Source organism: Salvelinus alpinus, chromosome 9, assembly GCF_045679555.1.
Source record: "Salvelinus alpinus chromosome 9, SLU_Salpinus.1, whole genome shotgun sequence".
Lineage (NCBI taxonomy): Eukaryota > Metazoa > Chordata > Actinopteri > Salmoniformes > Salmonidae > Salvelinus > Salvelinus alpinus.
The window spans coordinates 51,928,547-51,956,513 of record NC_092094.1 but is presented as its reverse complement, the minus strand read 5'-3'; the positions used below and the strand labels follow the sequence as shown (position 1 = coordinate 51,956,513).

At 46.1% G+C, this 27,967-nt stretch overlaps 1 protein-coding gene across 6 annotated transcripts in view; it reads left to right on the top strand.

The window, feature by feature from the left end:
* The window catches only part of LOC139584005 (transcription factor SOX-6-like), a 153,377-nt gene that overhangs the window by 107,141 nt on the left and 18,269 nt on the right, over positions 1–27,967 (top strand). For all 6 annotated transcript variants that reach the window (XM_071415520.1, XM_071415523.1, XM_071415524.1 and 3 more), the window contains 7 exons: positions 8,162–8,334; positions 9,406–9,474; positions 15,775–15,892; positions 18,082–18,158; positions 24,140–24,289; positions 25,367–25,541; positions 26,272–26,453. In XM_071415520.1, the coding sequence (XP_071271621.1) occupies positions 8,162–8,334; positions 9,406–9,474; positions 15,775–15,892; positions 18,082–18,158; positions 24,140–24,289; positions 25,367–25,541; positions 26,272–26,453 (944 nt within the window). The remainder of the gene's footprint in view (positions 1–8,161; positions 8,335–9,405; positions 9,475–15,774; positions 15,893–18,081; positions 18,159–24,139; positions 24,290–25,366; positions 25,542–26,271; positions 26,454–27,967) is intronic.

The window sequence follows — 27,967 nt, the reverse complement described above, 5'->3', positions numbered from 1 at the left end:
GTTGTGATGTAGCGCGATGGTACGTGGGCTAGGTGTCAGGGTCTTTTTGTTGTGATGTGGCGCGATGGTACGTGGGCTAGGTGTCAGGGTCTTTTTGTTGTGATGTGGCGCGATGGTACGTGGGCTAGGTGTCAGGGTCTTTTTGTTGTGATGTAGCGCGATGGTACCTGGGCTAGGTGTCAGGGTCTTTTTGTTGTGATGTAGCGCGATGGTACGTGGGCTAGGTGTCAGGGTCTTTTTGTTGTGATGTGGCGCGATGGTACGTGGGCTAGGTGTCAGGGTCTTTTTGTTGTGATGTAGCGCGATGGTACGTGGGCTAGGTGTCAGGTTTTTTGTTGTTGTGATGTAGCGCGATGGTACGTGGGCTAGGTGTCAGGGTCTTTTTGTTGTGATGTAGCGCGATGGTACGTGGGCTAGGTGTCAGGGTCTTTTTGTTGTGATGTAGCGCGATGGTACGTGGGCTAGGTGTCAGGGTCTTTTTGTTGTGATGTAGCGCGATGGTACGTGGGCTAGGTGTCAGGGTCTTTTTGTTGTGATGTGGCGCGATGGTACGTGGGCTAGGTGTCAGGGTCTTTTTGTTGTGATGTAGCGCGATGGTACGTGGGCTAGGTGTCAGGGTCTTTTTGTTGTGATGTAGCGCGATGGTACGTGGGCTAGGTGTCAGGGTCTTTTTGTTGTGATGTAGCGCGATGGTACCTGGGCTAGGTGTCAGGGTCTTTTTGTTGTGATGTAGCGCGATGGTACGTGGGCTAGGTGTCAGGGTCTTTTTGTTGTGATGTAGCGCGATGGTACGTGGGCTAGGTGTCAGGGTCTTTTTGTTGTGATGTAGCGCGATGGTACGTGGGCTAGGTGTCAGGGTCTTTTTGTTGTGATGTAGCGCGATGGTACGTGGGCTAGGTGTCAGGGTCTTTTTGTTGTGATGTAGCGCGATGGTACGTGGGCTAGGTGTCAGGGTCTTTTTGTTGTGATGTAGCGCGATGGTACGTGGGCTAGGTGTCAGGGTCTTTTTGTTGTGATGTAGCGCGATGGTACGTGGGCTAGGTGTCAGGGTATTTTTGTTGTGATGTGGCGCGATGGTACGTGGGTTAGGTGTCAGGGTCTTTTTGTTGTGATGTAGCGCGATGGTACGTGGGCTAGGTGTTAGGGTCTTTTTGTTGTGATGTAGCGCGATGGTACGTGGGCTAGGTGTCAGGGTCTTTTTGTTGTGATGTAGCGCGATGGTACGTGGGCTAGGTGTCAGGTTCTTTTTGTTGTGATGTAGCGCGATGGTACGTGGGCTAGGTGTCAGGGTCTTTTTGTTGTGATGTAGCGCGATGGTACGTGGGCTAGGTGTCAGGGTCTTTTTGTTGTGATGTAGCGCGATGGTACGTGGGCTAGGTGTCAGGGTCTTTTTGTTGTGATGTAGCGCGATGGTACGTGGGCTAGGTGTCAGGGTCTTTTTGTTGTGATGTAGCGCGATGGTACGTGGGCTAGGTGTCAGGGTCTTTTTGTTGTGATGTAGCGCGATGGTACGTGGGCTAGGTGTCAGGGTCTTTTTGTTGTGATGTGGCGCGATGGTACGTGGGCTAGGTGTCAGGGTCTTTTTGTTGTGATGTGGCGCGATGGTACGTGGGCTAGGTGTCAGGGTCTTTTTGTTGTGATGTGGCGCGATGGTACGTGGGCTAGGTGTCAGGGTCTTTTTGTTGTGATGTAGCGCGATGGTACGTGGGCTAGGTGTCAGGGTCTTTTTGTTGTGATGTAGCGCGATGGTACGTGGGCTAGGTGTCAGGGTCTTTTTGTTGTGATGTAGCGCGATGGTACGTTGGCTAGTTGTCAGGGTCTTTTTGTTGTGATGTAGCGCGATGGTACGTGGGCTAGGTGTCAGGGTCTTTTTGTTGTGATGTAGCGCGATGGTACGTGGACTAGGTGTCAGGGTCTTTTTGTTGTGATGTAGCGCGATGGTACGTGGGCTAGGTGTCAGGGTCTTTTTGTTGTGATGTAGCGCGATGGTACGTGGGCTAGGTGTCAGGGTCTTTTTGTTGTGATGTAGCGCGATGGTACGTGGGCTAGGTGTCAGGGTCTTTTTGTTGTGATGTGGCGCGATGGTACGTGGGCTAGGTGTCAGGGTCTTTTTGTTGTGTGCTACTGAAGGGAGGTTAGTCATAACGTGGACTGCAGTCAGTTGACACACACAGGAGTATCTTTTGACATGATGATGATGTTTTTTGGCAAGAGGAACAGGGTCTCCCGCCACGAACATATTCATTTCATCATCATTACATTTACATTTGAGTCAGTTAGCAGACACTCTTATCCACAGAGACTTAACGTTTGTGAAGGTGGGACAACCAGCCATAGTAAGAAAAAAGTGCAGTACGTCATGGTATGTACAGTGTGTGTGTGTGTGTGTGTGTGTGTGTGTGTGTGTGTGTGTGTGTGTGTGTGTGTGTGTGTGTGTGTGTGTGTGTGTGTGTGTGTGTGTGTGTGTGTCTTTGTTTGTGTGTGGATTAAATTTACATGGTTTTCCGTTTTCAATTGTATTAATGCAAAATTGGTCAAGTCTCTCTTGTTGTTTTGGCACGGGGGAGCAAAAGAGTTAAGAGAGGGAGAGAAAGAAAGGTAATTGGTTCCTGGTTTGGCTTGTAAATTCAACAGGTATGACACTTCATCCATAATCCTGATGGATGGTTAGTTAACAGGCAGAAAAGGCTGAAATTATTATTATTATTGTCAGCTATATTTGATGAATGTCTAGCATGTGTTATTGCACATGGCATAATAAATACATATATATGTATATGCATGTATATTATTGTCCTGTGACTGCACCTGGCTTTGAAATATTCACTTTAGAGAGTATATGTGTGTGTGTGTGTGTGTGTGTGTGTGTGTGTGTGTGTGTGTGTGTGTGTGTGTGTGTGTGTGTGTGTGTGTGTGTGTGTGTGTGTGTGTGTGTGTGTGTGTGTGTGTGTGTGTGTGAACCTCTGTGTGTGTGTGTGTGTAACCCGTTGGAAATGGCTAGCTAGTTAGCGGTGCGCACTAGTAGTGTTTCAATTGACGACGACCTTGAAATAGTTGCTTCCCTTGTTCTGAGTAATAGGTAACGATGCTTCATGGGAAACAGTTCAGAGGGTCCCTGGGACAAGCCCAGGTCGGGGCAAGGAGAAGGACAGACAGAAGGAAGTCCGTTACGTTGATGCTGTTAACCCAGAATACTCAGTTGGGCTCTGCCCAGCTGCTGGGGTTGCTGCGGAGAAGGAGGAGGTCAAAGGGGATGAGTGTGACCGGTGTGAAATGGCTAGCTAGTTAGAGGTGTACGCTAGTAGTGTTTCAATTGGTGAAGTCACTCACTCTGAGACCTTGAAGTATTTGGTTCCCTTGCTCTGTAAGGGCTGCAGCTGTTGTGGAGTGATAGATAGTGAATCTTATTGGATGACTGTTGTCGATGTGTTCAGAGGGTCCCTGGTTGAGCCCAGGTTGGGGCAAGGAGCGGGAGGGAAGCAATATTGTTATGTGTGTGTGTGTGTGTGTGTGTGTGTGTGTGTGTGTGTGTGTGTGTGTGTGTGTGTGTGTGTAGGGGGTGGGGGGTGATTGAGTAGGTTGATTGTCCAACACCAATTGTGTGTGTACACTACCGGTCAAAAGTTTTAGAACACATACTCATTCAAGGGTTTTTCTTTATTTTTACTATTTTCTACATTGTAGAATAAATAACACATATGGAGTCATGTAGTATCCAAAACAGTGTTAAACAAATCTAAATAGATTTGAGATTTGAGATTTTTCAAATAGCCACTTTGCCTTGATGACAGCTTGGCACACTCTTGGCATTCTCTCAACCAGCTTCGACCATGAAGGCCTGATTCACACAGTCTCCTCTGAAGAGTTGATGTTGAGATGTGTCTGTTACTTGAACTCTGTGAAGCATTTCTTTGGGCTGCAATTTCTGAGGCTGGTAACTCTAATGAACTTATCCTCTGCAGCAGCGGTAACTCTGGGCCTTCCATTCCTGTGGCGGTCCTCATGATAGCACTTGATGGTTTTGGAGACTGCATTTGAAGAATCTTTCAAAGTTCTTGAAATGTTCCATATTGACAGACCTTCATGTCTTGAAGTGATGATGGACTGTTGTTTCTCTTTGCTTATTTGAGCTGTTCTTGCCATAATATGGACTTGGTCTTTTACCAAATAGGGTTATCTTCTGTATATCACCCCTACCTTGTCACAACACAACTGATTGGCTCAAATGCATTAAGAAGGAAAGAAATTCCACAAATGAACTTATAAGAAGGCACACCTGTTAATTGAAATGCATTCCAGGTGACTACCTCGTGAAGCTGGTTGAGAGAATGCCAAAAGTGTGAAAAACTATCAAGGCAAAGGGTGGCTACAAATATTAAATATATTTTGATTTGTTTAACACTTTTTTGGTTACTACATGATTCCATATGTGTTATTTCATAGTTTTTATTTCTTCACTATTATTCTACAATGTAGAAAATAGTACAAATAAAGAAAAACCCTTCATTGAGTAGGTGTTCTAAAACTTTTGACCGGTAGTGTATGTGTGTGTGTGTGTGTGTGTATGTGAGTGTGTGTATGTGTGCAAGTGTTTAGGGGGACTGCTGACTGGAAAGGTTCAATCCCAATTCCGTCCCTTAGCCCTCCCTCTCCATTTTGCGAGATCCCACGAGCCGCGTAGATTCGGAGTAGTGTTCCAATTCAACTTTGAGCAAGGGGACTGAGCACAGCACCCCTGATGGGCCCCTGTGTTGAGGATCAGCGTGGCGGATGTGTTGTTACCTACCCTTACCACCTGGGGGCAGTCCGTCAGGAAGTCCAGGATCCAGCTGCAGAGGGAGGTGTTTAGTCCCAGGGTCCTTAGCTTATTGATGAGCTTTGAGGACACTATGGTGTTGAACGCTGAGCTGTAGTCAATGAATAGCATTCTCACATAGGTGTTCCTTTAGTCCAGGTGGGCAAAGGCAGTGTGGAGTGCAATGGAGATTGCATCATCTGTGGATCTGTTGGGGTGGTTTGCAAATTGGAGTGGGTCTAGGGTTTCTGGGATGATGGTGTTGATGTGGGCCATAACCAGCCTTTCAAAGCACTTCATGGCTACAGACGTGAGTGCTACGGGTCGGTAGTCATTTAGGCAGGTTACCTTAGTGATCTTGGGCACATGGACTATGGTGGTCTGCTTAAAACATGTTGGTATTACAGACTCGGACAGGGAGAGGTTGAAAATGTCAGTGAAGACACTTGCCAGTTGGTCAGCGCATGCTCGGAGTAAACGTCCTGGTAATCCGTCTGGCTCTGCGGCCTTGTGAATGTTGACCTGTTTAAAGGTCTTACTCACATCAGCTGCAGAGAGCATGATCACACAGTCTTCCAGATCAGCTGGTGCTCTCATGCATGTTTCAGTGTTATTTTCCTCGAAGCGAGCATAGAAGTAGTTTAGCTCGTCTGGTAGGCTCGTATCACTGGGAAGCTCTCAGCTGTGCTTCCCTTTGTAGTCTGTAATGGTTTGCAAGCCCTGCCACATCCGACAAGCGTCAGAGCCGGTGTAGTACGATTCGATCTTAGTCCTGTATTGACGCTTTGCCTGTTTGATGGTTTGTCGGAGGGCATAGCGGGATTTATTATTATAAGCTTTAGCGGCAGCTAGCCTTGAACGCTGCAGCTCTAGCCTTAGGTCAGAGCGGATGCTGCCTGTAATCCATGGTTTCTTGTTGGGGTATGTACGTACGGTCACTGTGGGGATGATGTCATCGATGCACTTATTGATGAAGCCAATGACTGATGTGGTGTACTCCTCAATGCCATCGGAGGAATCCCGGAACATATTCCAGTCTGTGCTAGCAAAACAGTCCTGTAGCTTAGCATCTGCTTCCTCTGAACACTTTTTTATTGATCTCGTCACTGGTGCTTCCTGCTTTCATTTTTGCTTGTAAGCAGGAATCAGGAGGATAGAATTATGGTCAGATTAGCCAAATGGAAGGTGAGGGAGAGCTTTGTATGTGTCTTTGTGTGTGGAGTATAGGTGGTCCAGAGTTCTTTTTCCTCTGGTTGCACAATTAAAATGCTGATAGAAATTTGGTAAAACGGATTTACGTTTCCCTGCATTAAAGTCCCCGAATACTAGGCGCGCTGCCAGCCTCTGACTGTGGTGGTATGTAAACAGCTACAAAGAATACAGATGAGAACTCTCTAATGGTAGGTAGTGTGGTCTACAGTTTACGGGCACATTGTTGTTCTGCTGTTCTCAGTTGTTGCTCATATGGTAGTAAGTACGTATTTGTCGCATGAGAAATATATGGAAACCTACTACTGTCGCCAGTACAGGCTTTGTGAAAAACACAAGGCTCGTGGTCAATGAAATGTGGTATCCATTGGCAGTTTCTGATGTGTGTGAGTGATGTAGTGATGTCCCATTCCCTAGGCCTTATTTAGCTCTCCACTAGTTGCTCTGTTATGAGTGCCACTCCCCCACCAAGGGACACTCAAAAATGAGGGCGGGGGGGGGGGGGTAATTGGGATTGAGCCATCACACGTGCAGCCCCTTGGTTGATCTCTATGCAGCCTGGCGGAAACATCATTATCAGAGATTTGCTGTCTGTGTTTGATATGATTGGACCTTGTCCTAATTGATTTACTTGTAACTGACTTGCCTTTTGTAATTACCCCTGAGGGGATAAATACAGTTTTATTGAATTGAAAGATGAATTTAGCATCAGAACTAGCATGGCTAATTAACCATTTAGCGTCAGCGCTAGCCTACAATGCTAGACTGTTCCGCTAGTCTTTTCTGCTAGCCTTCTCTGCTAGCCAGTGCTAGCCTTTCTGTTGGTTACATTCTACTAGCTGTTGGAAATAGTATATTTGAGCAGTGAGCAAACATGCATTTATCTTGTGTTTTTTTGCTTTGATGAGAATATAACGACATTGGAAACAGAGCACTTTGAATTAAGAAAGGATAAGAGTGATAAAAGGGGGAGCAGGGAGAGTGGAAGAAGGGAGGGAGGAGAAGGAAAAGTGGAAGAGCATACAAACGAAAGAGAGGAATCGGCCAGAGAAAATACAAGTTCATTTTGGGAAAGTATTGGCGAAAACAAGGGAAGAGAGGAGTGTGAGAGAGCCGAGAAAGTGAGCGAAAAGAATGAAGAGAGGAAACAATTGTCTTTGATATATGCAGACCTAGGCTTTGTCCCTAATGGCACCCTATTCCCTACATATTGCACTACTTTTGGCCAGAGCCCTATGGGGGCCCTAGTCAACAGTAGTGCACTTTGGGACAGATACTTAGTGTGTAGCAGAGGGGACAGCCTTGGCTCCTGTACAATACAGCTCCACTAGACTACAATAAAGGGCCTGTTAGTATGCAGCTACTGTAAGGGCCACCCTGCACTCTCCATCCATGGCCTCAGGGCAAGACCCTACACGCATGCTTACACAAACACATGCACGCATGCACAAACGCATGCATCTTATACACAAACACACACACACACAACCCCACACACAACCCCGGGTCAGGCTCCTTTATATTGAAACTGGTAGTGGATGACGTCAATTCCCCCCGGGCTTCATCCGTCCTCAGGCTTCTATCAGTACAACAAGAGGTTCATAAAGGGTGCGTCCCAAATGGAACCATGTTCCCTACATAGTACACAACTTTTGACAAGAGCCCTATGGGCTCTGGACAAAAGTAGTGCACTACTTAGGGAATAGGGTGCCGTTTGGGGAATCAAGTTACTCTAGATGGAACAGAGAGTCATCAAGTATATTCCACTCGTGTGCTTATTGTAGATACGCTATTACTGTAGTTTGTTCATCTGGATAAAGCTATTGATATTAGCCTGCAATTCAATAGCATACGTATGTAATTTATAAAGGGAAAGGTATTACTCTTTACTTGGAGATACATTGTGGTCAAGTACCTTGATGAAAGCAGTGATGAATGCATGGGGATGCAGACCAACTGTAGGAAGTAGAGGTCAGGCCGACACAAGTGGCACGATTCAGAGATGGGAGACCTTGTAGATGAATGGAATATAACAAATTGAAGATGATCATGTATACATATATATCTCACTTATATGACGTCGATTTCTTCGACATTTCCACCCCCCCTCCTTCTCCCTCCATCCTTCTAACCCCCCACTCTCTCTCTCTCCGTCAGGTACCCCAGAGAGTTTGGAGGAGAAGGAGCGTCAGCTTTCCACCATGATTGGCCAGCTCATCAGCCTGCGGGAGCAGCTCCTGGCGGCCCACGACGAGCAGAAGAAGATGGCCGTCTCACAGATGGAGAAGCAGAGGCAGCAAATGGAGCTGGCCCGTCAGCAGCAGGACCAGGTGTGAGGGGAGGGAGGGAGGGAGGGAGGGAGGGAGGGAGGGAGGGAGGGAGGGAGGGAGGGAGGGAGGGAGGGAGGGAGATTATGTTTGGACAAGTACTTGATTCCCATCACCCCATTACGAGACAACATTCCATCACAAAAGAAAAGTGAGTGTGGTTAATAGACAGATTTCTAAATTGGCCTGCTATTTAGCTGTTCAGACATGACGGGGTAATGACCTATATTGACGCCACTGAGAAGCCTTGCCTAAATGAATCCTGACACATGTTCGGTTGAGCGACGTCCCATAATGGACAGCCTGTAATTATATAAATACAAATATATATCAAATAACTTTTCAAAAATGGGGCAGCTGTTTTGTATTCTCGTTGAGTGAATATACACTCCGCTTTTGGATAATTGCAACTGTCTGTCACTGCCTAGGCTCCGCCCCTGGCGACAGGTAGTCAAGGAGGAGGCAGGCGTGTGTCAGTCAGGGTCGTAAACATGTCAATCTCACTGCTTCACTGTTGACTGATAGCGTCGCTTGAGCACGTGCTACTGCCAGTGTTGATTTGGGTTATATAACCCGCTATGTTCTCTCTTGTCACCCAATATTTCCGCCTTTGTCAAATTTTTGGACTCTCCCAGTCTCAGCCCTTTCCCCCCTGTTGCTTCTCATGTTTCTCACTGAAGTATCCCGTCTCTATCTTCTGTCACCCAATGTCAAAAATAAAGATTTGTTCAAGCTTAAATTCTCCTTCTTTCCCTTCATCTCATCCCTTTTGTCTCACTCTGTTCTGTCTGTCTTGTATGCCTAGTCTTGCTATGTTCAAACTCAAAACTCTCACCTTTTGCGTGTCACTCGGTATTTCATCTTTTGTCCACTCCAACACATCATTGACATCTCATCATTTTCTAATTGTTGTCTCATCCTTGTCTCACTCTGCTCTGTCTCCCCAGATTGCTATGTTCAAACTCGAAACCCAAGCTCTTAAAGGATGTTTGCGTGTTATTCCCTCTCTTCTGGCGTTTGTCAACGTCATTTTCTCACTCGTGTCTCATTTCTGCCTCACTCCTGCCCCTCCAGATTACGAGGCAGCAGCAGCAGCTCCTGCAGCAGCAGCATAAGATCAACGTTCTCCAGCAGCAGATACAGGTCAGTGCCCACTGCTTACTGTGGCCGCGCTCATTCTCTTCCATCTTAGTCATGTGTTCGTACGCACACACACACTTACACACACGTATGCATACACACATGCACGCACACACACATACACAGGCACGCGAATGTGTTCGCACACACACACACACACACACACACACACACACACACACACACACACACACACACACACACACACACACACACACACACACACGATGGCCCCTGTAATTGACCTGTTTATGGGATCAATTGCTGGGTCATTGATCATGCCTAGATCAATACACTATCCCTGGGGTTCCTACTACCGGCTTCTCTCTGCTACCTCTTCCGTTTATCAACATCTTTTTTCCTTCCTTTCTCCACACTTTCATTCCTCTAAATCACTCAATCATACTGGTCATCTATTTTTCTCTAGCTACTTGCTACCCCCCCCTCCCCCCCCGACCCCCGCCTCCCACTCCATGTCTCTCTCCTCTTTCACTCTCACCTATATCCACCTCTTATCTCCTTCATTCTCGTTCTTTCTATCGTAACGCGTGACAGAGTTCTCGCTCATATTCCCTCTTCACCAGACTATAACGGGTCCCACTGACCCGTCTTCACCGCTGGCGCTGACTGGTTGCAGAGACACTGACCCAGACAGTGAGCCATAGGGGAGCTTCTTCCCTCTCACACACCCCAGAAAAGGCTCAGCGTGGCTGGGGAAGGCAGTGAGCCAGGGCCCCTTGTGCTCTGCAGCTCTGGAGGTGTTCTGCTTTTAACAAGCCCCCCCCCCCTCTGCTTTTAATAAACCACAGATCTGAGTTCATTAGGACCGGCCCTCGACAGAGTCTGTGTGTGACAGTAAAACTACTAGTCTTTATGATCACATGGCCTCAATGTGTTCTTAGGCTACAGATTGTTTTGGTGTTGTTGAGAGAAGTAATGTTTTGGCATGTCTGCTGCTGTTAAGAAGTGCAAACATAATCGGCAGACCTCGGTTCAAATGCTGTTTCGAAATCTTTCAAACACTTTGAGCGTTTGCTTTAGTCTGGCTGGAGTGTCAAGTGGGTGGGGTTTTACACTTTTCATACTTTTCTATTGGTTCCATTGCAACAGGCAAGCTCAGTCAAGCACAGATAAATTATCTGAAATGATTTCAATTAGTATTTGAACCCATGTCTGGCACACAGTGCCTGTCAATGCATTGTAAATACTCTTAAACATGCTAAGTCCTTTTGAAAGAGCTATGTAAGCTTTGGCTGCTGTTTACAACAAATGCCCTTGTGTGTCTTGAACAGTGATTAGGAATAATCAATTATGATTATTATTATTATTATTGCTACCAGTTTATACCAATAGTGACTCTAGTGTAGTGTAATAGGGGATAACGAGTATAGGGGAATTACGTTCATTGACTTCTAACGCAATGCATTTCATACAAGCAGCGGCCGGTGCTTAGTTAGGAAATAAAAGCTTATTAGGGTCCATGAAAATCACTGTATAAAACGTGTCATTATTAGAAAGAACATGATTCTAATGGTAGGAGTAGGATTACTTCTATTCTCGAAGTAGCCTATATATGTATTATAATCTTAACTCCAGCTGTTGAACACAATGGCTTGAAATATGGATTCACTTTAGAGCCCGGCCGCTGGGGTCCTGGCTGTTTATGCAGTGTTGAAAGTGTTTTGGCCTTAAACATACAGGCAGCCCGGCACCACAAGAACAGTCAGTCTGCTTCTACTGATCGACTCCAGACCCGCTTCTTCTTCTAGGCTACCAGTGCTCTGAAGGGACTGACCAAGGGCTACTGTTTGGGGTTCATTCCCCGGCCTGCGTCCCAAATGGCACCCTCTTCCCTATATAGTGCACTACACAGGGGATAGGGGGTGCCATTTGGGACGCGGGCCCACACTGTACTTCTGGGGGAGACAGCGTTTCACAGCCTTTTGACGAGATCAACATGATCCTGTGTGTTAAACGACGTTCCCCGGGTTCATATCTGTACTTCCCAGATTGGAGTAAATTCAATGACCAAGTACTAAATCCCTAGCATTTTGGAGGAATGGAAATTACCCAACTTTTCCCTTTTCGTGAATCGAAAAGTACAACCGCTTACGTCGAAGTTGTTTTCCTTTCTCTGGTTGTAATGGAGTTTTTACCCGTCTTGCGCTTTATTGTGAGGGAGAGCCCAGTTCAAAGTGACACTGGTTTCCTGTCATGTGGTTTTTAAATGGCCTGTAGAAACAGCAGGGAACTTCCAAGGGTTAAAGGAAAGCTTCCGACAGCCTCATGGTGAAAGATTTAGTTACACACACACACACACACACACACACACACACACACACACACACACACACACACACACACACACACACACACACACGCACACACACACACACACACACACACACACACACACACACACACACACACACACACACACACACACACACACACACACACACACACACACACATACACGTACACGCACACACAGTGAGGGTGCCCCTTCCTTTGTTCGTCACGGTGGTTGACAGGCATGTGTCTTTGTTAAGTGAGGCCTTAATGTGTCTCATATTATCTTCATTTCCGCAGGGCCACAGAGGCAGGCCCAGACTACAGAGCCCGGGCAAAAGCTAACGGGCCTAATTAATGACTGCAAACCCACACTTCATTCTGTCCCCCTCAGTTCGTCAATTATCTCCTCTTGCTTTAATTTTTCTCGCTCACTTTTTTTCTCCTCATCCCTCCCTTGTTCTTCACCTCCTCTTGGAGGAAATGTATCTGCTCCTCACCTCCGCTCATTTGTTCCTCTTCTCGATGTTAAATGTTTTCCCATTGGCTTCTTCTTAGATTCCTTATCAAGCCCATTTTCCACTTTTTACCTCCACGCCTTCTCATCTCGCGCGTCGCGCTCACTTCGCTTTTCAAAGGGTTTTCTTTCTTCACCTTTTTTCATGTTCTATTTTACTTCCTCGTTCAGAGTTCTCTTTTCTCCCTTAAACCCGACCTTGTCCATTCTGCCCAGTAGTTAATGCCTTCGCTCTTTAACAATTAGGTATAAAATGTCTTGTTCAATAGCCAGTATAAGAATTGCTGGCGTGAGGGGAAGTCTGCATTGTTAGTCCACTAAAGTTGTGTTAAGACCTAATGGTACACACAAATGGCCAATGGATACCGCCTCAGCAAGCAGTACTGGACACAATGGCTCGGAAAGCCAGTGGCCAACTGTAATGTCGAAACAAATTCAGCAGCTATGGAAAATGGCAGGAATTAAAGTGTGAGCCATCATGGTGATTGGCTGGTAAGGGATTTGTCTGGAGCTAATGTTGCTGGCAATGCGCACAGAGGATATTTACACTTGTTAGGGAAATGAGTAACACACATTTGTTACACACACATACGCACATACACCATATTAGACAGCAGTGAGTTTCTTTGGGAAGAAACACCATTTCGGGTTGGATAAATATGATTTCAGATATAAACGTTTCACTGAATGGAGAAATGACCTCTGTGCTTACAGCGGTGTTTCCCAGTCCTGTTCCCGTGGAGCCGAAGGGGTGCTAACACACCTGATTGAAATGTGTAATCAAAGGCTTGATGATGATGATTTAAATCAGGTGTGTTAGTGCTAGAGCAAAAAAAAAGAAAAGAAGAAACGTGCGTCTCTTTGGGCCCCCTGGACCAGGAGTTGGAAACACCGACTAAGAATATGTTTTAAAAGCTGCTGATATGAATCTGTGGGTGTAAAGCATACAAACAGTAACTCTGCCTACCAGCCTAAACTAGACCCCCCCAAAAATGCAAACGGACAGGAATCTATCTCGCAGACACATATGCGTACTTCCTCTCTCTTTCTCCAACTCTCCCTCCCTGTTTCTTTCTCTTCATTTTTCTCACTCCCCCCCCCCCCCTCTCACGCATTCACACTCTCTCAGTCCCCAGCCTTACACACACACACACACACACACACACACACACACACACACACACACACACACACACACACACACACACACACACACACACACACACACACACACACACACACACACACACACACACACACACACACACACACATACCCGTTACTGCCCCTCGCCTCCCACCCGTTACACAGTAGGACCATTAATACCACGTATGAATGTGTGCATGTGTGTGTGTGTGTGTGTCTGGTGGGTAGTTGGGGAAGGGGGCCCTATGTTTTTCTTCTGGCTGGGGGAGAGCAGGCCAGTCCATTCATCCCTCTCCTAGCAGCTCTCTCTCCCCCCTAGAAGAAGGCCTGCGCTTTGTGTTTGCGCTGGTGGAGGGGAGTCTAGGCACTCCCAGTGGAACACAATGAATGGAGCATTTAGTCCCGCTTCCCCCCTCCACTTGGACACGCAGACTCGTTTTTCTTCTCCCGTCATTCTCGCCCTGGTCTCTCGGTGATGTCACAAGACGTGTGTGTGTGTGTGATGTGCTGTGTGTGTGTGTATGTGTCTTTGTGTCTGGGCCTCCTGTGTGTGCAGTGAGAGGGAACCTTATAGGGCCTTCCAAGAGATGGCAATCAAGAAAGGCGCTCCGCAGTCTTTGAGAGAAGCACACACACACACACACAGACACAGTCAAGGCCGGGTTGTTTGCGTCTGCTCTCGTGTTCACCAATGCTCTTTGAGTTCACACCCTGGAGACACACCACTCATTTAACACATTCAGCCACACATATTCCCCCATATATTCTCCACTAAGGTCAGATAATCAAAGAGTGTCACTGATTATTGAGAGAGAGAGAAGAGAGAAGAGAGAGGAGAGAGGAGAGAGGAGAGAGAGGAGAGAAGAGAGAGAGAGAGAGAGAGAGAGGAGAGAGGAGAGAGAGGAGAGAAGAGAGAGGAGAGAGGAGAGAGAGGAGAGAAGAGAGAGAGGAGAGAGAGGAGAGAAGAGAGAGAGAGAGAGAGAGAGAGAGAGAGAGAGAGAGCTGTGCATTCATATAGTTCTAATAGATTACTCAAAAGAGAAAACCCTCAGGCTTGTCTTTGATATGATCTAGTCGTCCATTCAATACCAACCTCATTACTTTAACTACTTTGATGCTAACTTAAACCCCCACTTTGAGAGCTTTCAGGGTCAGATAAAATAAACTACACACACACAGCATTATGTTGACTTTCCCAGGGAAACTGCAGTTTTTTTTTTCTCCATCCCAAGTTGATCCTTCACTCCTCTGCTCCTGTGTTTGTGTGAAGGTCTCTGTGTCATGCCCCCTCTGAACTCTACTCTACTCTGTGTGTGTGTGTGTGTGTGTGTGTGTGTGTGTGTGTGTGTGTGTGTGTGTGTGTGTGTGTGTGTGTGTGTGTGTGTGTGTGTGTGTGTGTGTGTGTGTGTGTGTGTGTGTGTGTGTGTGTGTGTGTGTGTGTGTGTGTGTGTGAAAGAGTGAAAATCCATGCGAGCGTAAGTGCCTACTCTCTTCCCCCCTCTCTCTCTGGAAGATATGAGCATGTGAATTGTGGGCAGTATGCTTTTTGGATGTGATGATAGTTCCACAGAATCAAAACACTCTTCTATCTTTCTCCCTATCCCCCCCCCTCTCTGTCTCTCTCCCTCCCCATCTGTCTCTTTCTCTCTCTATCTCTCTCCCTCCTCTCTATCTCTCTCCCTCCTCTCTGTCTCTCTCCCTCCTCTCTGTCTCTCCCCCTCCTCTGTCTCTCTCCCTCCTCTGTCTATCTCCCTCCTCTCTGTCTCTCTCCCTCCTCTCTATCTCTCTCCCTCCTCTCTATCTCTCTCCCTCCTCTCTGTCTCTCTCCCTCCTCTCTGTCTCTCTCCCTCCTCTCTATCTCTCTCCCTCCTCTCTGTCTCTCTCCCTCCCCATCTGTCTCTCTCCCTCCTCTCTGTCTCTCTCCCTCCTCTCTGTCTCTCTCCCTACCCATCTGTCTCTCTCTCTCTCCTCTCTCTCTCTCTCTCTCTCTCTCCTCTCTGTCTCTCTCCCTCCTCTCTATCTCTCTCCCTTCTCTCTGTCTCTCTCCCTCCTCTCTGGCTCTCTCCCTCCTCTCTCTCTCTCCCTCTCTGTCTCTCTCCATCCCCATCTGTTTCTCCCTCTCTCTCGCTCTGTCTCTCAATAACATTTCATTGCTTTATTGGCATAATAAATAATTATTGTATTGCCAAAGCGACAATGTTGAACAATTCAACATTGGAAACATAAACACACTAAGAAACATTTATTAGAAACAGAAACAGAAGAAGAAAAGACATATAGACATATTCATCAGAATAGTCATTAGTACAACAAAACTATTAAACTCTCTCTCTCTCTCGCTCTCTCAGGTGCAGGGTCACATGCCTCCTCTGATGATCCCAGTGTTTCCTCACGACCAGCGATCTATGGCGGCCGCTGCCGCACAGCAGGGCTTCCTCTTCCCACCGAACATGTCCTACAAGCCAGGTACACATGCAGACACACACACACACACACACACACACACACACACACACACACACACACACACACACACACACACACACACACTCACAGACATTTAAATAAACATACATACAAATGAAATATTTCCGTTCTATGTGTTTGTTTCAAGTTAAGATGTGGCCCTTAGTCTCTCTCTCTCTCTCTCTCTCTCTCTCTCTCTCTCTCTCTCTCTCTCTCTCTCTCTCTCTCTCTCTCTCTCTCTCTCTCTCTCTCTCTCTCTCTCTCTCTCTCTCTCTCTCTCTCTCTCTCTCTCTCTCTCTCTCTCTCTCTCTGTTGTCCTCCTGCAGTATTTCACACTCTTTCTCCGTATCTTGCTTCTACTTCTGTTACCCATGAGATCAGCAGAAACCTGTGTGAGACAAAGTCCTGCCAGGATTCTGACCCCCACACAAACTTCCTACACGTTGAACAGCCCAGCATGCATCCCACACCTCTTTATAGTTCTTTACAGGGCCCATAAGCAGTGCACTATAATAGGGAATAGTGTGCCATTTGGGACGCACAGGTGTTAGTCATCCTTGTCTCCCCTAATGAAGTGTGTCACGTCGGGAATGCTGTTTTTTTTTTATATGGCGATATATCGCTGTCAAAATGTTGTGAATGAATGAACAGTGATTCACAAAAGAAATGGCGTGTGGTAGCAGTGGCGTTGTCTGTGAATCGTTATTCATTAACTCACAACACTTTGACATAGTTTCAACCAAGAAATGTTCACTTCCTGCTTGGTCATTTAAGGAACAATAGATTGGCTATAGCGAACTGGAATGCTGCTGTTTATGATGCGCTGAAAGCATGTCAGTTACACAAGTTACACACACACACACACACACACACACACACACACACACACACACACACACACACACACACACACACACACACACACACACACACACACACACACACACACACCACAGACTCCCTCTCTCTGGAGTACATGGTATTCCCAAGGCAGTATTCTAGTCACCACCTGCTTTCTATTTTCTACTCTTCCTTTTCCACATTCCATTCTTTCACACATTCCAAGCCCAGGATTTGTCCCGAATGGCACCCTATTCCCTATATAATGCATTACTTTACTGTAAGACTTATAGGGCACTATGTAGGCAATTGGGGTGCTATTTTGGGACGCAGATCTAGATACTGCACACGCATACAGATGTGGGTTCTTAATTTGACCAGTTACGTCACAGGTGTAAAATAATCCCATCAGCAGGAGGATATGATTATCTTCAATCAAAGTGCTAGTTTCTAACAGGAAATTAGTTTGAGGCTTTAGTAGGCTATAGTTTAGCTGCTGAGATCTAGTGAAAGAAATAGAACAACGGATTTTCCGTGAAGACACAAGGTTCTTTTGAATTTCCTGCGGGGCAGGAAAATTCTCTGCGACAACAGAGTGATCAAATTAAGACACTACACCTGTACAGAAGTTACTCAACAACATGTTAATGAATAGTTCAGGGGTCATCGACTAGATTCAGCCGCGGACGGTCGGGGGGCCGGAATGTAATTGCAAATAATTAATAGACTGCAAATGGACCGCAAGAAGCGCCAACAGATATTTGAGGAAAACATAATCATTTTGAACCGTGCTTGTGTAGACGATCACGTGTCTCTCTATTATGCGTGGGAATGCTTGGGAACAGATTTCCAAAATGTAAATCACTTGGAGCTGATTTCCTGGTGTTTCTACAGCAAATATGTATGGGTTTTTTGGTCAGGAAATTTGGGGGCCAAATAAAACCACCACCGCCAGTTGGGGAACCCTGGAATAATTTATGGGGCTCAAAATAATACATTCTAGCATTTTTTGAGTACTCTTATAAAACTTAGCGCGAGAACATAAGACGTCTTTGAGAGAGGAGATGAAATAAAAAATGAAGAGGGGGGTGGTCTGTGGTTATCTTTTTTTTGTTACAGTATTTTTATTTTATTTTTGTTGTGGAGGAACTAGACATTAGGAAAAGCACCTACAGGAATGCCCCTTAAGAGTCAAACAAAAAAAGAACAAACAAACAAACAAAGAGAGAAAGAACCAGAGTGAGCAAATAAGTCTGGAGGGGGGAGGGGTGCAGGCTTGCTCTCGGTGTGGTAAACTCCCATGTATCATCCCGTGCTGAATGTTGTCGTTGTCTCTCCCCTCCTGACAGGTGACAACTACCCCATGCAGTTCATTCCATCCACAATGGCAGCTGCAGCCGCTTCAGGACTGAGCCCGCTTCATCAGGTAGGCCCATGTGCTGCTCCAGTGAAACGTTTCCCGTAGGTACACATCTAGGATCAGCTTCCCCACCCCCCAATCCTATCCTTAACCATTAGTGGGGGGGAAATGCAAAACTGACCCAAGATCAGCATCTAAGGGCAACTTCACCCTACACCCCCATGTGCTGCTCCAACAAAGGAAAGATGCTGATATGCTAACAAGCATTTAAAGTACCAGATTTAGGCCTACCAAATATCTGCACCAGGTGCAAAGTTGTAACCATATTTTATTTAATTTTTTATTTTAAAATGTCCTTCTAGAGGGTAGATCCCAATAAGCCAATGTTATTATCAGTTTGTTAAACAGTCGAACCCTAACGAACTAACTCGGCATTAGCAACAATGTGAACTAATCAACCCCCTATAGACTCCCGTGTTTACCAAGCCTATAGACTCACGCTATTAATCTCACCACTTCCCTTATCCGATACATGTCGGCAGAGTCAAACAAAGACCAATATGATAAATCACTTTGGTATTCCAAGTTCCAACCCACCAGCACAGCACCTGGCCTAAGCAATTCATCATCTTTTTATTGGTGCTTGACACCTGTGGTTAGCAATTGGCACGTATAGATAATAGCTATCATAGAACATGGCTACAAAGAAGAAGAAAAACAAGAAAGTCTTCCTCTCTCAGGTCAGGCTTCCTATGTAGCTCTGCCGCCTGAGAGACGAGTCACAGTGAGGATACAGTGAGATGACAGCGAGACATGGCGACAAAGAGACATCATGTGATACAATGGGACACAGCAAGACACTTTGAGACACAGAGAGACACAGTGAGACATATTGAGGCACAGAGACACAAAGGTTGTGTTTACACAGGCAGCCCAATTCTGATCTTTTTCCCATTAATTGGTTTTTTGAGCAATTACATCAGATCTGTTCACATCAGATCTTTTTCAGGGCTGTATTGGGCTGACTGTGTAAACGCAGCCAGAGAGACAAATTGACACACCGTGAAATGAAAGATAGACACTGTGAGATGAAAAAGACACACAGCGAGATACAGAGAGACACACAGACGATAGGTAACTAGGCCTCAACAGCTCCATTTGTCATAACAATATGAAACAGTTTCTACAACGTTGAGAAGAATCTTGTGTTTTTACTCTTATCGTAGTGTTCGAGAGTCAAAGAGCTGCGGCTGAATGTGTGTCCGTGTCATTGTCTACTATGTATCAGGGACAAATGTAAGCATACATCAGCTGGAATGAAAGCTGGCTACAATGAAAGAAAGTCAGCCCAATTCTGATATTTCTTCCACTAATTGCTCTTTGGACCAATCAAATCAGCCCTGAAAAAGATCTGATTTGATTTGGTCAAAAGAAAGAAAGAAAGAAAAGAGGAATACCAAATCCATTACTCTCCTATAAAGTGATGATTCTATTTAAAACTCGTTAAAGATGGAAGACAAGATCTGATCTCCACATCTCTTGCCTTCCACGCCCTTTATTGATTTTACCGCAACAACAAGTTGCACTTATGGTAAAGTCATAGGAAGGAAACTAGAATACAGCTGATTCACTAATCGTATTTCCTCATTCATGACCTGCACAACAAGCTGCAGAATGTTTTAGGAGCCAGGGGTATGCATCCCAAGTGGCACCCTTTTTTTTATATATATAGTGCACTACTTTTGACCAGGGCCCATAGGGTTCACGTCGAAAGTAGTGCACTATATAGGGAATAGAGTGCCATTTGGGATGCAAACCTAAATGTCCCCTTGCCATCGTGGGAACGTCGTCATACAATTGTTTCCAGTCCTGGTCGGTGTCTCGCGTCTGCGGTCTAGTTCAATCGAAGAGTAATGTGAGTGCAATGTAGTTGCTTTGCAAACGTTCTTGTTGTCGTCACGAGACGTCGTGTTTGCTGGTTTTTGTGTCCTACCGTATGTGATTTACACACGCATGCACGTGCGCACGCACGCACGCACGCACACACACACACACACACACACACACACACACACACACACACACACACACACACACACACACACACACACCAGGAAGTGTTTCATTTAGCCTTTCCTTAGTTAGTGTCAGGCAGACAGGCAGTCCATTTTCCCCGTTTTCTCCTTGCTAACCTGCTGAAAAAGACAAAACCCCATTTGTTTTCCTGATCAATAGAACCTTAGCTAGCTAAGGGGATTCTCCCACTCCCCCTAGGGGCAGATCTAGGATCCATGTAGTCTTATTCGTTATTATCTAAAAGGTACAAATGATCCTAGATCAGCACTACTCAGCCCTCAGATTCAAATCTATAAAGCACAATAACATGCCTTTCTCTTAGCGTATTATTTCACTAACCTGCCTATCAAAACCAGCATTGATGGAGGAAAATGACACTCATCATTTAGTTTCAGTCAAATTAGCACTAACTGCCAGAGCTTCTGTCCAATAATCAGGCAGCGAGGGGTCTTTTTGAAGACTGTTTGTCAATTTGTAATTTAGAAAATCACTGCATTGTCTTTCCTCAGGGTTTACTGAAAAGCGAGAGGTCCGTTTGGCTTTGTTTACGTTGCACATTGGCTTTTAGCCGGCCATCGATCCCACAGTGTTTTTCTTTCCGGGAAAAGGTAGAAAAAGGCCTGTTTTTTACGCTTTCGTTTTAGACAGTTCTTTAAACGGCATTATGCCAATTGGCAAGGATAGGGTCGATGTCAGGTAAACAATAGTCAAATTGTACATTTACAAGACTCAATGTGGCTACGAATGACTGTGGCAATCTACACTGTTTGACTCACTAGTTACAGTCGACTATGGCCGTGTTTGTCAGATCTACAGTGCATTCGTAAAGTATTCAGACCCCTTGACTTTTTCCAAATGTTGTTGTGTTACAGCCTTGTTTTTCTCATCAATCTACACACAATACGCCATAATGACAAAGAAAAAACAGGTTTTTAGAAGAAGAAAAGTATAATTTAAAAAAATTAACTATTCAGACCCTTTACTCAGTACATTGTTGAAGCACCTTTTGCAGCGATTAAAGCCTCGAGTCTTCTTGGGTATGATGCTACTAGCTTGGCACACCTGTATTTGGGGAGTTTATCCCATTCTTCTTTACAGAGCCTCTCAAGCTCTGTCAGGTTGGGTGGGGAGTGTCACTGCACAGCTATTTTCAGGTCTCTCCAGAGATGTTCGATCAGGTTCAAATCAGGGCTCTGGCTGGGCCACTCAAGTACATTCAGAGACTTGTCCCAAAGCCACTCCTGCGTTGTCTTGGCTGTGTGCTTAAGGTCGTTGTCCTGTTTGAAGGTGAACATTTGCCCAGTCTAAGGTCTTGAGCGCTCTGGAGCAGGTTTTCATCAAGGATCTCTCTGTACTTTGCTCCATTCATCTTTCCCCAATCATGACTAGTCTCCCAGTACCTGCCGCTGAAAAACATCCCCACAGCATGATGCTGCCACCGCCATGCTTCACTGTAGGCATGGTGCCAGGTTTCCTCCAGATGTGACGCTTGACATTCAGGCCAAAGACTTCAATTGGTTTCATCAGACCAGAGAATCATGTTTTTCATGGTCTGAGAGTCTTTAGGTGCCTTTTGGCAAACTACAAGCGGGCTGTCATGTGGCTTTTACTGAGGAGTGGCTTCCGTCTGGCCACTTTACCAAAAAGGCCTGATTGGTGGAGTGCTGCAGAGATGGTTGTCCTTCTGGAAGGTTCTCCCCATCTCCACAGAGGAACTCTGGAGCACTGTCAGAGTGACCATCGGGTTCTTGGTCACCTCCCTGACCAAGGCCCTTCTCCCTCGATTGCTCAGTTTGGCTGGGTGGCCAGCTCTAGGAAGAGTCTTGGTGGTTCCAAACTTCTTCCATTTAAGAATGATGGAGGCCACTGTGTTCTTGGAGACCTTCAATGCTTCAGAAATGTTTTGGTAGCCTTCCCCAGATCTGTGCCTCAACACAATCCTGTCTCGGAGCTCTACGGACTATTTCTTCGACCTCATGGCTTGGTTTTTGCTCTCACATGCACTGTGTGACCTTATATAGAGAGGTGGACTTCAATCAAGTTATAGAAACATCTCAAGGATGATCAATGGAAACAGGATGCACCTGAGCTCAGCTTCGAGTCTCATAGCAAAGGGTCTGAATAGTTATGTAAATAAGCTATTTCTGTTTTTATTTGTAATAAATGTGCAATTTATTTCAATTCATTTTCGAATAAGGCTGTAACGTAACAAAATGTAGAGGAAGGGGTCTGAATACTTTCTGAATGCACTGTATGTGTGAAGCTCTTGTCTGATGTTGTTTTGGCAGCCATATTTAAAGGGGCGGGGCATTCCTGTTTAAGTTTGTGTGGGTGTGAGTGTACTTGGGTATAGAGGCCCATAACTCAGACTTCCGGTGTCTAACTGTCTTACTCATTCCCATACATAATTCTTGCTTAGTTGAGAGCGAGACAGTGTGTGTGTTTGTGCATGTGCATGGGCCTCCGAGACATTCCGCGTCGATACCTCAACCCCAGCTCTCCTCTCCTCCCCAGTCGTATGAACAGCAGCCATGCACCGCGGCGAGTAACGCTTGCGGCCACTAATGATTGACGTGTGAGGCCCCACCAGTCATTCAAAGCACATTCTTGCGCAGATCTCATATCGCCAGAGGCCCGGGCGCTCCTCGTACGCTCCAAGGAAAATAAGCGGCGTGACATCAGGGCTTTGTTTCATTGCGGCGAGGGCACCTTCTGTTTGTGTTTAATATCGGCTTGGGAGTGGGCCGTCCAACTCACTGCCTGAACCCCAGAATAAGACGGCGCGGCGGTCCTCCGCTCCGCTGCGGTGGGTCTCGTGTGTCTGCCGCCCTCCTCCCGGACCTCAGAGCTCCCAGGAGGCCTAGCAGTTTATACTGAAGTGAAATTAGATCTCACAACACTGGGGCCATGAGAGACTGGGGAGAGAGGAAGGAGAGGGGTGGGGGGAGCGGAGAGTGGGGCGGGGAGAGGAGTGAGGGAGGGGGGAGAGGAGAGATGAGTGGAGAAAGGGGAGATTGGAGAAGAGAAGATACAAGAGAGAAGGAGAGAGAACATAAAATGAAAGAAGAGTGGTGAAAGGGAGAGCTTAGAGGAGAGGAGGAGGTAGGGAGGAGAGTGAGGCAGGCCAAGTTTTACTGAACACAAGCCATGTCTGGGTGGTTTTCCTGCAGGATTGGGGCTTTGATATGTTGTCAAGTCCTCAGACGGAGGTTGACAGCGGTTTCAGGCAGTGGTCAGGGCTTTGATTCAGACTGCTGGACCTCAGACAGAGACTCTGTGTTTCTCTTTGCTAGATAGTTTAAAAAAAAATATTTACCAAGTGTCTTCGACCTAATTGAGGTTGATTCTCAAGAGTTATTCTGTGAAGAGTAAGAAATATATATACATATGTACTCTGACATTTAACTTTTAAGCATTTCTCTGACTTGAAGTTTTGAGGAACACTCAAAACCTCAAACTGGATCCAAGTGTTGATATGAATCAATACGCAAGCCCCTCTGTTGCAAGCATCTGCGTCGTAGATAGATTTGAGTTCAATGTGCTTTCTCTGGAACCCAACCTTGGTAAACAAACATATTCCTCCAACAATGTTCACAGTTATCTTTTTCATTCTAGCTTCAACCCGATCAACTAAAGACAAGTGCTCTGTGTTTTCTCTCAGAATTGTGTTTGTGTGTGTGTGTGTGTGTGTGTGTGTGTGTGTGTGTGTGTGTGTGTGTGTGTGTGTGTGTGTGTGTGTGTGTGTGTGTGTGTGTGTGTGTGTGTGTGTGTGTGTGTGTGTGTGTGTGTGATGTGTGTGTGTGGTTGGCTCTGACACACACATCACATTGTAGACAGGAGCTTTGCCAAGCAGGGATAAGAAAACGATACACTGAGTCATAAGAAGAGAGGAGGCGGGAAGTAAGTGTCCGACTAGCGGCTGGCTGCTGATGTTAATAACTTGTCGGTTTCCCTATTTCCTCCCTTTGTAGCAGCTGTACGCCGCCCAGCTGGCCAGCATGCAGATCTCGCCCGGAGCCAAAATGGCCTCCCTGCCGCAGCCTCAAAACTCCTCAGGCCCCCTCTCGCCCTCTGCCTTGAAGAGTAAGAAGAGAGCATCGAGTCCTGTCACTCACATTAAGGTGAGCTGTCCCTTTATGCTTGACTTTGTGTGTTTGGTTTTGGACCTTGGTTATCTATGAATCACTGACTACAGCAATGATTCAAGTGAAAGGGAATGACCATGCATGCGCTCATACGGAGACACACAGACACACGCTCATGGAGTCATTGGCACTGGCTGCTGCTTGGCATGGGCTCAGACCTCTTCACTGGAGCGAGCGCGAGACCATACTCGTAATCTTGACTCGACGAGGCAATAATGGGAGCCATGTGTCTATGTGGGGTCGCTGCAACCAGCATTACAATAGACCGGAGTCAGAACTCACCGCAGCTGTACAGTAGTACTCTGGCCTTGGAACGGCCACCCTTCCCTAACCCCTTTCCACTCTCGCTAACGCCCCCACTGGCATCCCACCCGTCCCCCCAGCCTCCCAAATCACGTTCCTTCTTCTCTCCTCAAGACCGGTTTCAAATTAAATCCATGTTTGTTAGCGTACCCTTCACCACACAAGAGGCTTCTTCTTTTACAGTTGTTGTTCCCTTCCAGGGATTTCTCACAAACTCAATGTGAGGCGATGTGGTCATGAACCTTTGATTAGGAAAGAGAGGATAAGACACCACAACAAAATTCCCATTGGCTTTTTTCAACAGAACTGGATGATGAGATAGTTAAGGGACTTTTCAATTTGAGCGCTGGAGTGGTGAACAGTACGGCCCTGTATTTTTGATCGAATTGATCAAATGTATTTATAAATGGCCACAACCTGAGAGGGGGGATAATTGAGTAAAGACCTGATCAAGTAGCAATCTGAGGTTGAAAGCATAGCTGTGTGGCCTTATTTTTCCCATCCTCTGAAAAATGTGCTGTCCCAACACAGTGCCCTGGGGAACACCACAAAAGGCTTAAAGCACTCTAAAACACATTATACACACTCTCCAACCAACAACCAAGTTTTTCACCAGGTCTTCACTTAAAGCAGTTTGTCAAAGTACCTTCATAACACCGTCAAGGTAATTGTGCTTTCCCATGTAACAGGTCCATGGTGTGTTTTCAGCCTTCGCTTACCCCTGTGCCCACTTTCTTCTGTCTTCCCCAGGAGGAAGGATCGACACAGCCCCTGAATCTCTCAGCCCGACCCAAGACTGGCGAGCCCCACCACTCCCCATCCTTGCCGTCACACAGCCTGTACCCTGGCAACAAGAGCAGGCCCATCAGCATGGGGAAGAGGCGCATCCCCAGCCCCCTCTCCAACATGGGCAGGGGCTCACTGGGTGGGTGCAGTGAACACACACATGCATGCGCAATCACTCACATTGGGTACACATGTAAATGCACACAAACCCCTTCACACTGCACACAAGCAGTCCTAGCATCCTTCGCCAGTTCAAGCCACGAGATTTCAACCCCAAAGGAGACCTGTTTTTTCTTTACGAGAGTCCAAAGCCCTGTATTTAGCCCCCCTGAAAGACCCAGTTAGCGGAAGCAGTGAAACCCAGCACATGTTATTTGGTTTCAAGAGACTTCCTCACATCATTGTCTGCCCTGTAACATAAACTGTTATGCTCTACCTCTGCTATCTGTGATTAAGCCCAATCTAAAGCCTCTCATTACGGTGAAACTATTTTGCTAGCTCTTCTAGAGCTGCTTCACTCGTGTTTCCTTCCTATGTGCTATTTCTCGCCTTTTTTGAATGGCCACCCGTTAGAAAAGGAAGGCGACGGAAAGTTTGCACCCCACGTTATTGTTTAACCCCAAAAAATCCCTAGCCTCAACCACCTAGGCACATGTGTACATCTGAAAGAGCCGGATATGTAAAAGCGATATGGTAACAGCTCCACCTCACCTTCTGATAGTCGAGGCACAGTATTCACAATATTGCTCTCTACGCATGTCTCAAGAGTAGGAGCTACGGTAGGTGTCCATTTGGAATCAGAAGTTTTTCCTGTGAGTTCACGTACAGCAATCAGACCACTGACGGGGCTCAATGTTTCCCGCCCACAGACATCCTGTCTAGCCTGAACTCCACGCCACTGTTTGGGGACCAGGATGCGGTGATGAACGCCATCCAGGAGGCGAGGAAGATGAGGGAGCAGATCCAGAGAGAACAGCTTCATCACCAGCAGCAAAGCCTGGAGGCCAAGCTCACGGCCCTGAGCGGCATGAGTTTCAGCAATGGCAGCAAGGTCAGAGTCACGACACCGATAAAGACGCACGCACACACACAAGCACACACACACACACACTAGCTACCATCTAATTAGCACTATTAGCCTCACAATGCAGACAGAAGCCTGAACAATGTACACGTGTCTTCTCACGTGCGCCACTGTAACGTCATTCTCTGGTTGACACAGGGCAAGCCGAATTCTGTCATTCTGTCACTTTCTCCTCTCAATTCATGCATGTACTGTGAAGGGGAACTTGTTTTGTCTGCTTTTTTTGCTCTGGAACCCTGGCCAGTGCTCTTGAGATCCTCTCTTCTTTCATGTCCACATGGCCACCCAGAAGCCGACTGCTTTGAACAGCCAGCAGCTGGGCCGCGTGTGTGTGTGTGTCTGTGTGTGCGTGTGTGTGTGTGTGTGTGTGTGTGTGCCTGTGCATGTCTGAGTGTGTGTATGTGTGTGAAGCAGGGGTGGGGGGGGGGGCGTTGAGTCCAGCAGCACCTCTTGGCCCCCCCGCCCCCCAATCCTACACCCACGGGGAACCCCATGTTAAAAAAATATCTTCAAAAATATCAATCATATCTGTCAATCATGGGACAGGAGCAAGGGAAAATACATTTTGAAGAGAGGAAATGATCCTGCCGTCTTCCGAAGGGATTGATTGATCTCCATGTTGGCAGAGAGGAAGGAGGAAAGCAAAGATGAATCATGAATATTTCAGCGATGGATACTTTGAACCCCTTCTCCCACAGCCCCAACTAGGCCAAGCTTAATGTACATATTCAACTAGGATATCTGCTTTTGATTGGGAGTTGTTTGTTTCGCATTAAGTGGTTAAAAACATTCAAAGTGGTGAGAAATATTCTGCTATTTCTCCGTGTTTTGAATGTGTTTTTTTTGTAGATGGGTTTACATGATCCTAATCGAAACGTCTAAATGTATCAATTATCTTAAAAGGTCCAATGCAGCCATTTTTATCTCAATATCAAATCATTTCTGGGTGACAATTAAGTACCTTTCTGTGATTGTTTTCAATTAAAATGGTAATAAAATAAAATGGCTTCTTAGCAAAGAGCAATTCTCAAGCAAGAATTTAGCGATGACTGGTCTGAGTGGGGAGGGGAAAACAGAATCTAGCTCTTATTGGCAGAGAGGTTTGGAATTCTCTTTCTTATTGGTCTATTAATTATGGTAAATTATTGGTCACCGGGCAGGCCAAAACTCCATCCCAACAAACAGCTCTTACACTAAAATGGCATTATCATAATGTTTTTTACATTTTACAGTATTATCCCAACCTCATAGTGTGGAAATATACAGTACCGGTCAAAAACACAGGACAATCACATTTTTGACTGTACTGGGCCTTTAAATGATCAAATGAAGCTTGGTTTATTGTGAACAACAGGTTTTTAGGTGAGTTTCTTGTGCATTTCTCTGTTCCGCTCTCACATGTACCAACACTATATTTTCCGATTTTATAAGAACATACCTTAGAGATGCAGCAATTTACTTTATGGCTTCATACCTTCTAA